Source organism: Perognathus longimembris, chromosome 18, assembly GCF_023159225.1.
Source record: "Perognathus longimembris pacificus isolate PPM17 chromosome 18, ASM2315922v1, whole genome shotgun sequence".
In the NCBI taxonomy this organism is placed as follows: domain Eukaryota; kingdom Metazoa; phylum Chordata; class Mammalia; order Rodentia; family Heteromyidae; genus Perognathus; species Perognathus longimembris.
Genome location: NC_063178.1, coordinates 7,364,405 through 7,378,312, shown reverse-complemented (window position 1 = coordinate 7,378,312; position 13,908 = coordinate 7,364,405). Strand labels below are relative to the sequence as shown.

General features: G+C 50.6%; 1 protein-coding gene across 1 annotated transcript; it reads right to left on the bottom strand.

The window, feature by feature from the left end:
• Positions 1–4,728: 4,728 nt before the first annotated feature.
• Positions 4,729–7,705, bottom strand: LOC125367343. The gene is made up of 5 exons (XM_048368014.1): positions 7,642–7,705; positions 7,062–7,383; positions 6,638–6,839; positions 4,790–5,042; positions 4,729–4,739 (listed from the first exon to the last, which is right to left on the bottom strand). Exons 1-5 carry the CDS (start codon positions 7,703–7,705, stop codon positions 4,729–4,731), a joined length of 852 nt encoding a protein of 283 aa, XP_048223971.1.
• Positions 7,706–13,908: the final 6,203 nt, after the last annotated feature.

Sequence of the window (13,908 nt, the reverse complement as noted above, 5' to 3'; positions counted from 1 at the left end):
GGTGCCTCCCTTTCCCTACGGGCTACTTGTTTCAAAAGTGCCTCTTTTTTTTTTTTCAGTCCCAGTTACTGAATGGCATGAAGACCTTTGAATTTTTCCTTAATGCAAGAATTACAATTAGAAATACTTATCCATTCAGCTTTCCAATATATTAATGAGAAACATTGGCCCATTTTGCCATTTCTTCCTACATACATAGAGTTAATGAGAGTTTACTTCTATCCCCATTAGTTGAGTATATATATATATATATCCTTTAAAATCCAAATTTCTGACACTTAGCTCTGATTTTTTTTTTAAATTTTATTTAAAGAACCCTGAGAAATCCTTTAAAACATTTGGTAATGTCCAAACTTGATGACCATTTGAATTTAAACTTAGTTTTGCGTCATACTGCAGTCTTGAACATGTTCACACTCACACATGCACACACACATACATTTTCAAAAGATCTTAAAGCGCGCTGAATAAGCATCGGCCATACATTTTAAGTCAAAAATCTTTAACAAATGATTTTAGCATTCTCCAGCCTCATTTTCCAGGGCTTCATAGTTTTAGTAAAACATTTTTAGTTTTAGTAAAACATTTTAGCGCACCAAATAATTTTCTGCTTAAGAAGGCTGGGTGGGGGTCCCCCTAGAGTTCTTTTCTGCAGACACTCTCACTGATTGACTGATTGTGGGCTGTCACCTGTACATCTTTCCAGTGAGCTATAGTCAAGTCCAGGGGAGTGGAAGGAACGTTCCCCATCATCCGTTTGTCAGTCAGGCACAGCACAAGAAAGAAACACATAAAAATAATCACAGGCACAAAGACCAGACAACACTTAAAGACAGACTTAGGGAGCCCCAGCTTACAGGTTCGACTGTGTCTCTCCTGCCCCTGTGAGGAGGCAGACCACACAGTCTCACTGTGTCTCTCGTGCCCCTGTGAGGGGGCAGACCACACAGTCTTGAGGTTCTCTCTCTCCCGTTCCTGTGTAGGAGCGGATCAGACAACCCCGAATATAGACTGGACCTGACAGGCGCCCATTAGAAGGGCCTCCCAGTCCAGTCCTTCAGGTTCAGGGTGGTAGTGGGAAGCCTGAGCCCCCTGTGGAGGGCTTGAGGTGTCCCCTAGGACTGCCCATACGAGCGTGTCCACTCCGGCTTGTCCTTCACCACCTACAGGTTCAGATTCAAGCGGCTGGCCTAAACAGAAAACAAAACTACAAATCACACAGACACACAGACTGAACAGCCCTATTGTCTTACCTTCGGAGTCTGGGGTCTCCGGGGTCTCTGGGGCCATCCTGGACGAGCCCACAAATGTTGTGCCAAGTCACGAAACCACCAACAAGAAGACCACTGAGACTCAGACATTCCGAAATGCAAAAGCGAGGCAGGCTTTATTTAAGCGAGCTGCAACTCAGACCTCATCCTACCCACCAACACAGCGGAGGTTAGGAGGGAGCCTTGAGCTCCAATTACACAGGGTTTATAAAGGCAAAAACAAAGTTACAACAATCAGGTGTTCAAGCAAGCAAAATTAGGACACAGGTACAAATCTGATTGGCTCATGGCTTGAGGCACTCTGGGGGCAGTCAGAGTTAAGCTTTCCCAGCGGTTAGAGTTCTTGACTGGCTGGGCCCTAATGGGCTTGTACTGGGTTCGCTCACAGGGCCTGCTTATCTCAGGTTCACATGGTAAAGTGGGGTTCACGTGGTAAAATGGGGCCTGACTTCAAAGTCTGGCACTTCAGTATAATAAACTATTGGAGATAAAAGTAAACTCTCATTAACTGTGCATGTAGGAAAAAAGGGGGGGGGGGAAAGCAAGCTAATGTTTCTCGCTGATTTATTGGAAACCTGAATGGATAAGTGTTTCTAATTTTGTAATTGTAATTCTTGCATTAAGGAAAAACTGTTATTTGAGTTCAAAGGTCGTGCAGTAGCTGGGACTGAAAAAAAGAATGTTTCTTTTAAAACAGGCAGCCAGGAGGCTAGATGCCCCCTGGGTTTCCCAGTTTTTTTGGATGCAAATAAGGCTGAGGCCCTCAGAACCTCCTTGGAAGGATGCAAGGCATCTGGGCAGGTGTGCCCCACATGGATTACCTTCTACCTTCTCTATCATGATTGCCATTTTACTTTTGTTTGTATGCCTTATTTAAAAAATAGAGAATTTTACAAAAGCCATTACTTCTTGATTTCTTCTGTTATTTCAGCATGGCATTATATCACAGGAAACTATCAACCATTAGGTTCGTCCACATGAGGTTATTTTTCAGCTCTGGTCCTGATTACATAACCATGTCGTGAGGTTTCTTCACTCTCGCCCCCTGCGCCTCTGAGACAGGATCTTGCTATGTGGCCCAGGCTGGCTTTGAATTCAGATCCTCCTGTCTCAGCACATATGCCACTGCACCTGGCTTCCGTGCCACATCTGCAGGTTCCTGAAATGAAGAACGTTCTTCAGTGGAACAAAATTTTCAGCGAGGTTTAAGTTTTGTGGTTTTTTTTTTCATTTCTTTCATTTGTGCTCCAAATTCCCAATGTAAATCTGGTCACCCTGCTTGACAATCTTACACAGCTTATTGATGAACCAAATCCTGAGAGTTAGAGAAACCATAAGATAGGTCTGCATAGCTTCCCGAGCGAGGCACTTTGATGGCAATTAAATGGGGTCGTCAATGAAGTAGATAATACAAAATGAAGGCAATGAGAGTTGACACACCATCAATAGCAAACACTTGTATTCCAAGTGTTGTCCTTACATTAACCCACATCACCCCCTCAGTGGCATTGCAAAATAGAAGCCCGACAGATGAGCAGAGACAGAGGTCAGAACTCTCCTGAGAAAAGAAAATGCAAGTCTGAGCATCTGTGGCCCAGGCTAGCCTAGAACCTGCTGTGTAGCTCAGGCTTGTTTCAAACCCGTGATTCTCCTGCTGGAATTACAGGGGTGTACCACCACAACCAGACCAGCTGGCCGCACAAAATAAACTCAACAATCACCAAAGGACAACTGATCACTCCAGTGCTGAAGATGTCCAGAGGCACCAAAGTGGTAGAGGGTTCCACCAGAACCTGTGTTCCAGACACACTGGACATTGTTCGGATGTGGCTGGTGTGGTGATTGATAAGCTAATGGATTTACTTTATTCTGGAATGTCTTTCCTTGCATGACTGTGTTTCTGAATCCTCTGAGATCACAGGCCAAAGTGGGTGGAGCATGTACTGTGGTAAGATGTCAGTGAAATGTATGAAGACTGATTTCCACTGCTGCAAACTCCCTTTAGTTGAGGGATATTTGCTATGCATGGCCTCGGTGCACTGCAGGAAGCATGACCAATCAGCACGGGGTGAAGCCCTGGCCCTTGATGTTCTTTCACCCTCCAGTCCCAGAGCGACTGGAAGAGCACATGTTATCAAGGCCATTATGAACCTCAGTATCTCCCGGACCAGAATACAAGTGTCAGCAAATATGGTCGGAACAACAGCTAATTCTGCCTGGAATGAAGACCTGAAGATATTAGACGGGGGCAGATAGATATATTTCCTGCTATTTCCTACTTCCTGCAGGCCTGTTGGAAGCCCTGTAGTAACTGATCACCACAGTTGTATGATGGAAGCCAGGAAGGTGACTTGTGAAACTATTCACCTATCCAGCTAGAGCAAGTTCCCCAGCCCCCAACCAAGCTGGACAGGGTTGTGTGTGGGAAGGGCTTCAGATACAGCTCTCATGATGACCCCACCCACTCTGCCCAGATCACACTATTCTGGCCACGCCCTTTACTTTCCAGGATTCTCTCTGACCAATGGGAGGCAAGAATTGAGACCACACCCACTTTTCATTCTGACTAGTAGCCCTGGAATTCCCTCTGTGGGCTCACACCACTACAAGCAGTTGAGGGAGGTGGAGGTGCGGAGTGGTGAGCTAGAGATTAGAGATGACGTTGGACAGAGATTTGGAAATAGACTGGAGTTGGAGGTAGTTTGAGGTAGTTTAGTTATTGCTGATGTTAAGAACAGATTACATATGAAAAGCGTGGGAATGTGGCCCGAACATCTTCGCCGTCCCAGAGCTGTGATGTGTGAACACACAAGAGAAGAAAAGATAACTGCAGGGAAGAAACTTCTGCAAGAATACCAGCAGAAGAATTGTCCCGGAAGACCAGCAGAATCAAAGAAAAAGAAGAAAACTACAAAGGGAGGTAACCCCAAGACCAACACCACTGGGGAACATCATTCCACCGAGGGTGCAGCCAATGATCACACTGACCCTCAGCCTCCCCAGCGTTTAGGGACAGTCAGGGCTGCCAGGGTTGAGGGTACTGCAGGACCCCATAATAACATCGAGGACCCTGAAATGCAGTACCAACTCCTGCTGCAGGCCCTGAACACCAGCAGAATACAGAACCAGCAGCTGTGCAGTGAGATCCAGCAACTGAAGCAGGAGAAGAGAGACCTGCAGGACCAGCAAGGGAAAGAGATGGAGGAGACAGCCCGGGTGCACGAGGCACTGAGAGCCGAGCTGCAGGAGCAGAAGCTAGCCATACAGATGCTCAGATGCACAGAAGGTGACTTGCAATCCGCCCTGGCCCACATGCAGCAGGCGGCCCTGGACAAAGCCCGGGAGCAGGAGGGCCTGGCCGGCTGCCTGCAGGCCGCCCAGCAGCGCGTGACCGAGCTCGAGTTCGCCTTGTCTGCTTCCACAACGCAGAGTGAGACCGCGAGAAGCAACGTGGAGCTCATGAAAGACCTGAATCACGTGAAGCTGCAGCTGCAGAAAAAAACCAAAGTGATTGAAACGGTGGAAGACGAGAACAGCGAGCTGCAGGAGAGGCTGGAGGTGCTGCTCACCCAGAAGGCCGACTTGCAGACCCAAGTCCACGCGTGCCAGCAGGCGCTGGAGGAGCGGGCCCAGTGTGGAAGACAGCTGAAGGGCCTGGAAGAGCAGGTGGCCGCGTTGAAGGTGGAGAGAGACGCCCGTGAGGAGCAGCTGCGGGCGGAGCGCTCCGCGGGGAAGGAGCGGGTGCAGCAGCTGGAGGAGCAGGTGGGCCAGCTGCGGGAGGAGAAAGACCAGGGGCTGAGGCAGGTGCGGGAGCTGGAGAGCCAGCTGCTGGAGCTGAGCGCGCAGCAGGCCGAGCCGCAGCCCCCCGCGGGGCCGTCAGAGGCTGAGCAGCAGCTGCAGGTCCAGGCCCTGCGGTTGCAGGAGGAGCTCCGCAGCCAGCAGGAGCAACTGTGGCTCCAGATGGAGGAGAATCAGAGCCTCGGCCTCCAGTACCTGGAGCAGCGGCAGAGGCTGTGGATCCTGGAGAAGAAGGCCGAGGAATGGGAGCAGCACGCCGAGGACCGGCGCAAGATCCTCGACAGAATAGAACACGAGCAGGAGAGCAAGAGACGTGCACTGGCGCGCAACCAGGAGCTGAAAGACGAGCTGGCCGGGCTGCAGGACGCCGTGCAGGGGCTGAGCGCCCGCGAGGAGGAGCTCACCAGCCTCCTGCGCTCTGAGCAGCAGGCCAACACCCACCTGCACGAGAAGCTGAAGCGACAAGAGGAGAAGTCACAAGAGTGGCAAGAGCTGGCTGGCATCAAGAGCAAGGTGGCTCAGGAGCTGCAGGAACTGCACGACCAGTCCCTGGCCCAGCTGCAGGAGCTCCGGTCCGCCTGTGAGCAGCACAGGGCCGCCAGTCAGCAGCTGAGCTCCGAGAAGGAGGCCCTGCAGCAGCAGCTGGAGCAGGTGCACAACAAGCTGGGGGCCCAGACCGCACCCCAAAACGAGCAGCTGGGGACCCAGCTGAGCCTTTCCCTCCTTTCCCTGCCTTTCCCTCAGGAAAGTGAAGACCTAAGCCAAAAAGAACAAAGGGCAGAGGAGGCGACTCCCCCGGACGTGTCTGTCCCTGGGTACACAAACTACCCACAAATCGTATGGGATATTTACGTGCCAGGACTGGCAGACAGTCCCAGAAGACCGGCAAAATCCCCGAAAAAGAAGACAACTACAAAGGGAGGTAACCCCAAGACCAACACCACTGGGGAACGTCATTCCACCGAGGGTGCAGCCAATGATCACGCTGACCCTCAGCCTCCCCAGCCATTAGGGACAGTCAGGGCTGCCAGGATTGAGGGTACTGCGGGCCCCCATATCATCGAGGACCCTGAAATGCAGTACCAACTCCTGGTGCAGGCCCTGAACACCAGCAGAATACAGAACCAGCAGCTGTGCAGTGAGATCCAGCAACTGAAGCAGGAGAAGAGAGACCTGCAGGACCAGCAAGGGAAAGAGATGGCGGAGACAGCCCGGGTGCACGAGGCACTGAGAGCCGAGCTGCAGGAGCAGAAGCTAGCCATACAGATGCTCAGATGCACAGAAGGCGACTTGCAATCCGCCCTGGCCCACATGCAGCAGGCGGCCCTGGACAAAGCCCGGGAGCAGGAGGGCCTGGCCGGCTGCCTGCAGGCCGCCCAGCAGCGCGTGACCGAGCTCGAGTTCGCCTTGTCTGCTTCCACCATGCAGAATGAGACCGCGAGAAGCAACGTGGAGCTCATGAAAGACCTGAATCACATGAAGCTGCAGCTGCAGAAAAAAACCAAAGTGATTGAAACGGTGGAAGACAAGAACAGCGAGCTGCAGGAGAGGCTGGAGGTGCTGCTCACCCAGAAGGCCGACTTGCAGACCCAAGTCCACGCGTGCCAGCAGGCGCTGGAGGAGCGGGCCCAGTGTGGAAGACAGCTGAAGGGCCTGGAAGAGCAGGTGGCCGCGTTGAAGGTGGAGAGAGACGCCCGTGAGGAGCAGCTGCGGGCGGAGCGCTCCGCGGGGAAGGAGCGGGTGCAGCAGCTGGAGGAGCAGGTGGGCCAGCTGCGGGAGGAGAAAGACCAGGGGCTGAGGCAGGTGCGGGAGCTGGAGAGCCAGCTGCTGGAGCTGAGCGCGCAGCAGGCCGAGCCGCAGCCCCCCGCGGGGCTGTCAGAGGCTGAGCAGCAGCTGCAGGTCCAGGCCCTGCGGTTGCAGGAGGAGCTCCGCAGCCAGCAGGAGCAACTGCGGCTCCAGATGGAGGAGAATCAGAGCCTCGGCCTCCAGTACCTGGAGCAGCGGCAGAGGCTGTGGATCCTGGAGAAGAAGGCCGAGGAATGGGAGCAGCACGCCGAGGACCGGCGCAAGATCCTCGACAAAATAGAACACGAGCAGGAGAGCAAGAGACGTGCACTGGCGCGCAACCAGGAGCTGAAAGACGAGCTGGCCGGGCTGCAGGACGCCGTGCAGGGGCTGAGCGCCCGCGAGGAGGAGCTCACCAGCCTCCTGCGCTCCGAGCAGCAGGCCAACACCCACCTGCACGAGAAGCTGAAGCGACAAGAGGAGAAGTCACAAGAGTGGCAAGAGCTGGCTGGGATCAAGAGCAAGGTGGCTCAGGAGCTGCAGGAGCTGCACGACCAGTCCCTGGCCCAGCTGCAGGAGCTCCGGTCCGCCTGTGAGCAGCACAGGGCCGCCAGTCAGCAGCTGAGCTGCGAGAAGGAGGCCCTGCAGCAGCAGCTGGAGCAGGTGCACAACAAGCTGGGGGCCCAGACCGCACCCCAAAACGAGCAGCTGGGGACCCAGCTGAGCCTTTCCCTCCTTTCCCTGCCTTTCCCTCAGGAAGGTGAAGACCTAAGCCACAAAGAACAACGGGGAGAGGAGGCGACTCCCCCGGACGTGTCTGTCCCTGAGAACACGGACGACCCCCAAACCATGTGGGATTTTTACCTTGCAGCACTGGCAGCCGCTGAATCTAAAAAGGTGCAGCTCAGTCGGCAGCTCCAGGAGCAGCAGGCCCGCTGCAGCTGCCTGGCCGACCTGGTAGCCCAGTGCCAGAGAAAGCGGAGGGCCAAGCCCTCCTCCCCAAGGTGTGGAACCACGGCACACACGTGCCAATAAGAAAGCTGAAAATCTGCTTCACCCCCGACCTGTCTGACAAGGTGGACCCCCAGAGTCAGGTGGATGACCTCCCCCATCTGTGCAGCAAGCTGTCAGAACATATGAGCGCCATTGATGACTCCATAGCTGGCTACAAGGAGCAGATGGCGGTCCTTCAGGAGCTATATCAGGAGAAGGACGAGTACGTCCGCCGGCTGTCCCAGGAGAAGAGGAGGAAGAAGAAGGCGCTGCAGGAGCTGCTGCTGGATCTTGCAGGTGAAGGCCCTGGATGCCAGGCCACGATGCCTGCAGCCACCCAGGCTCCTGCTGCTGAAGCCCCGTCAGACCTGCCAGGTGCCCCGGAAACGGAAGTTACCGAGGAGCCTCAAGATTTTGAGGAATTGGAACTAGAAGATGACATGGAACATGGCCAAGGAAAGGCCGGGCTGCCTTGCCTGGTGGAAAGCCCAACCACGGAGCAGATGAGGCCTCTGCTGCCCGGTGCCCAGCACCACCGAGAAGTTGAAGGCCGGGGCTCCGTGCCCACCCTGCCTTTCTTCTCCAGAGTGATGCAAATGATGAGTTTGCAATAGGACTGTTACAAAACTAAAATGGGGACCATAGGCAGTTTCCTATGCAAATATTCCATCGCTGATGTTAATTCACAAATGACTTCCATATTGGCACCCTCATTGTGCTATTTTCTGATATATTTTTATGCTGATTATGGAATCATTTTCATGATTCCTTAGATTTTTTTTTAAGGAAAAAAATGTATTTCCTCAAATGAGTTACTTCATTACTTAATATTATATGTTGGTGCATTCTTGCAGTAAAAAAATCATACTATGTACCAGCAATGCCTGTTTCTAATTGATTACATATACTATGATGGTATTATACTGAAATGGCAAAACAACACAAAGTGTGAAAAAAAAAAGTGAAGGTTATTAAACCTGACAGTTGCGGGGGGAGGGGGCAAACAATATTCACAGAACAATTGGGGTGTCCTATAGTGAGAAACATGCACTAAAAAGAGCAGAAATGTATGCCCAATGATAGCATACACTATTGCAGAGCATTTCAATTTTTCCCTTATGAATTGTTCAAATGCTGAATGTGGCATCCTGTTCATTGAATCAAATAAAGTATTGAATTTTAAAAGCAAAAATCTCTCCTGAGTTCATATGGTGTGTGTCAGTCAGCTTCCCCTCACTGGGGCAAAATACCTGAGCGAACTCATGTTCCTACTTGGAAGGAAGATTGGTGATGGCTCACCGCGACAGAGCTGCTTGGCCCTGCTGCTTTGGGCCTGTGGGGGTCCAGGAAGTCAGCATGGGGAAAGCACCACTTCATGGAAGCCAGGATGTAAGCAGAAAGGGAGGGGGGGTGTCCCCATCCTTCAAGGGCGTGTTCCCCAATAACCTAACTTCCTCATACCTCACAGGCTTGGGGTCTGAGTCTTCAACACAGCACAACCCATCCATCACCTGCGGGCTGAAAAGACTACTGAAGCCTGAGGCCTGAGGATTTAAATATGTCTCGTGTGTGTGTGTGTGTGTGTGTGTGTGTGTGTGTGTGTGTGTGTTTCCGAGTGTGTCTAGGCGCCTCCTGTGCTTGGCATCCTCCTCCTCCTCGGTGCTTTATATTTTGCAGTTGGTGGTGCAATCCCACGTCTTCTCTGAGATTCTGGGAGTCCATGAGGCAAAAGCCACATCTTTCTGTTCTCATAAAACCGTTTGTGCATGGGGCTGGAGATAAGGCCTAGTGGCAAGAGAGCTTGCCTCATAAAAATGAAGCCCTGGGTTCCATTCCTCAGTACCACATAGATAGAAAATGGCTAGAAGTGGCACTGTGGCTCAAGTGGCAGAGTGCTAGCCTTGAGCAAAAGGAAGCCAGGGACAGTGCTCAGACCCTGAGTCAAAGCCCCACGACTAGCAAAACAAAAAAAATAAAGTTTGGGGCTGGGGATATAGCCTAGTGGCAAGAGTGCCTGCCTCGGATACACGAGGCCCTAGGTTCGATTCCCCAGCACCACATATACAGAAAACGGCCAGAAGTGGCGCTGTGGCTCAAGTGGCAGAGTGCTAGCCTTGAGCGGGAAGAAGCCAGGGACAGTGCTCAGGCCCTGAGTCCAAGGCCCAGGATTGGCCAAAAAAAAAAAATAAATAAATAAATAAAATAAAGTTTGTGCAGGGCTGGGGATATGGCCTAGTGGCAAGAGTGCTTGCCTCACTTACATGAAGCCCTGGGTTCAATTCCCCAGCACCACATATACAGAAAACGGCCAGAAGTGGCGCTCTGGCTCAAGTGGCAGAGGGCAGAGTGCTAGCCTTGAGCAAAAAGAAGCCAGGGACAGTGCTCAGGCCCTGAGTCTGAGGCCCAGGACTGGCAAAAAAATAAGAAAAAAAGTGTGTGCATCTTATTTAAATATCTACTTCACATAAAATATGTACAAATGTATGAGGTTCTGTGCGTATGCCTATGTCTCCGCTTCCATTCACCATTTGTGGTTTGTGAGACTGTTTCACACTGTGGCACAGGCTGGACTGGTACTCTCAATCCCTGTGCCTCCCAAGTGCTAGAATTACAGGAATGTACGGTCACTGTAGCTCCATTTATCATTTTTTATGTGGAAAACACTGGGAATCCTTTCTTCCAGCTCTTTGAAGTGGGTGCTCTCATTCCCTACCATCACACCGTGCAGCAGCACACCAGAACTGCTTGCTGCTCTCCAGCTGTAACTTAGGACCTGCTGACCAGTAGCCCCTCCCCTCCCTCCCCCTCCTCCTCTCCCCAGCCTTGTCAACCACTATGAGGGCAGCTTTATATAATCCTTGGATGAATGAAGTCACACAGCACTTACCTTTAGTACCAGTTTATTTCACTTATCACAACCTCCAGCTCTGATTTTTCACAGTGATCCGCAGAGTCTAGCACATAACAGGCAGAGAAACATTTAGTTCAGTTTAGCCCCATAATGAGCTCTCAAGATAAAGAACTGTGCACATAACACTAATGTAGAGTAACAGTGCACAGTGCTTTCCTAGTACCCTGCAGGGTAACACTGTATAGTACTTTCCTACTTCTGACCTTATATTTTCCTACTACTTACCTTTCAGAGTAATGCTGCATGATACTTTCCTCGTATTTACTCTTTTTTTTTTTGGCCAGTCCTGGGCCTTGGACTCAGGGCCTGAGCACTGTCCCTGGCTTCTTCCCGCCGCTCAAGGCTAGCACTTCGCCACTTGAGCCACAGCGCCGCTTCTGGCCGTTTTCTGTATATGTAGTGCTGGGGAATCGAACCTAGGGCCTCGTGTATCTGAGGCAGGCACTCTTGCCACTAGGCTATATCCCCAGCCCCCGTATTTACTCTTGAGTAACACTGTATAGTACTTTCCTAGTACTTAACCTATAGAATGACGCTGTACAATACTTTCCTAGTTCCTAACCTGTAGGGTAACACAGTAGAGTAGGTACTTTCTAGTTAGACCAAGATCCCCCTGATTATGTTTCTCAAGTCACTGGAATGATGGGCATGCGTTGTGCACTATCGTACCTGCTTTTTATTGATTGAGATGGAGTTCTGTGAACTTTGTCCCAGACTGGCCTCGAACCACAATCCTCCCAATCAATCTCTGTTTCCCTAATAGCTAGAACCATAAGCATTCCCAGCCTGATGCTTTTTCTCCCAGAGCCTTCCTCAGACCATGATGCATCCAACACGGGCTCCTACGTAGCTAGCAGCACAAATCTTCACCTCCACACCCAGATTGTTCAATGAGATGGGGACAGGCTGACTTTTGGCCCTGACTGTATTTGAACTGCGGACTTCCCCCTTTCTGCCCCTGGATAGCCAGGTATAAGCCATTGCACCTGGCCTATAATAGTAGTTTTCATATGTGAATATTTAAATACAACTTTGGACAAGAAAACTACATACTGGTTCTCTTAGGTGTGCATTTGTTTAGTAACATCGTAGTAAAGGTCTTGGATGACAGTCCTTTCGTGTCTATTGTTCCTAGATGGGAAGCACTTTTCCTTCCAAGTTGCTTTTCCAGCCCTAGCACAAGTCCTGGCCATCAGCTCCAAATAGGTGAGCACTTTCCACCACCTACTGGAGATACTTTTTAAAACCACTTCCAGTGAATTTCTTTTCCTCCCTCCCTTCCTCTTTTCCTTCCTTCCTTCCTCTGTTCCTTTCTTTTGTTTCTTTCTTTCCTCCCTCCTTCCCTCTCTCCCTCCTTTTTTGTCTTCCTTCTTCTCCCCTTTCCTTCCTTCCTTCCTTCCTTCCTTCCTTCCTTCCTTCCTTCCTTCCTTCCTTCCTTCCTTCCATCCTTCCTTCCTTCCTTCTTGCTTTGCAAGGGCTTGAACTTGAACCTGGACACTGTTCCTGAGTGTTTGTGCTCAAAGCTATCTCTCTACCACTTGAGCCACAGCTGTACTTCTCGCTTTTGATGTTTAACTAGAGATAAGAGTTTCACAAACTGACCTGCTCCAGATGGCTATGAACCGAAATCCTTAGGCCTCAGCTTCCTGAGTAACTAGGATTCCAGGTATGAGCTATGGACACCTAATCAGAAAGAATTTCTTAGCTCTTGGAGGTTCATATTGCTACCATCCAAAAGCCACATGTAGATCTATGGATGAAAACAACAGAAACGATTGCTTTGTAACACTGTTATGTAGCGGCAGATAAATACAACTTGGGAAGGGCAGTGATTAGTCCCACTGGTCGGGTAGTTTGGTCAACTTAAAGATCCCCTGGGGCTGGGGATGTGGCTAAGCGGTAGAGTGCCTGCCTAGTATGCAAGAAGCCCTGGGTTTGATTCCTCAGCACCACATAAACAGAAAAAGCCAGAAGTAGCAATGTGGCTCAAATGGTAGAGTGCTAGCCTTGAGCAAAAAGAAGCCAGGGACAGTGCTCAGGCCCTGAGTTCAAGACCCAGGACTGGGAAAAAAATATCCTGTCCTGGCCCAGCAAATGCTGCTAAACTGTCCCTCCAAGGGCTGTGCGGACAGCTGCTTAGTTCCATCCATTTGAACTCTCTCTGCTCCACCCGCTCAGTGCAGCACTGGCTCTGGCTAATTCTGACCTGAAGACTGCCTACTTGCCCAGCTTCCTCCAACGTCTGATGTCTTTTCCTGGATTCTGACTTTGTTCCTCCATTTGGGAGTCTCCACAGATTAACTGCTCCCTAAATAACTTCCTCTTCAGTCTCATACTGGGATGTCGTCATGTTCACCCCCGATTCTCATTGCCGGAAGTCATGATGACACTGGCGAGGTCCAAGGGCAGGCTGGAGGTGGGGTGGGTGGTGAAATTTTGAAGCCAGACTGGGCAGGTCACATCCAATTTCACTATATTCCTCTACCCCTTCCTTTGGCCCTCTACGACTCTATTCACTGCCTGGCTGGATAACTCTAGCCACGGGATTTAACTACCCTGAGCCTCACTTCATCATCTTTTAATCCAGAGAATACATTTGGATGATGTCTAGCATTCCTTGTGGCTTAGATGTCCCACTATTGATACCTTGGAGAGAGCTCCCCATGGCTCTTAAGAAGGTGCCTGCATTCCCATGGAACACGGACTACCCATGCCAGTTCTTAGTGTCAAAGTGAATTGATTCCCAAGGGTCACCTCTTCCTTGCTCAAAACACCTAGATATCTTGGAAAGAACACCAGAAACAGCTACACTGGAATTAACCTAGAATAACTGCTCATGTAGCATGCCTGTCTACTCAGACAATGGATATAAATTCAGATGTGAGACACAGGGAACACAGGATGAGCGAAAGAGCTTAGGGACAGTGCCCAGGCCCTGTGAGCAGGGTGGATGTACATATAACTATTTCCATACGTATATATGTATGGACTCTTTCACAATGACAGTCTACAACTGAATTTGTAAGTGTAATTTTATTATTATTAAGGTGTTGTGCAGAAGGGCTACCATTTCGTAAGTCAGATAATGAGTACATCTCTTTTTTGAACATTGTCACCCCTTCCTTCACTTTACAACTGAATTTTTACAAG

What these genes read in the sequence shown, in the direction of transcription:
- LOC125367343 (XM_048368014.1), bottom strand. Translation starts at nt 7,705, where the DNA reads ATGGTTTGGGGGTCGTCCGTGTTCTCAGGGACAGACACGTCCGGGGGA. An exon ending in AGCCTCTGCCGCTGCTCCAG is followed by an intron (nt 6,840 to 7,061) that starts GTACTGGAGGCC and finishes CTCCTCCCGCAG; the next exon opens with CTGGCCCACCTGCTCCTCCA. An exon ending in TCTGCAAGTCGGCCTTCTGG is followed by an intron (nt 5,043 to 6,637) that starts GTGAGCAGCACC and finishes CTCCTCCCGCAG; the next exon opens with CTGGCCCACCTGCTCCTCCA.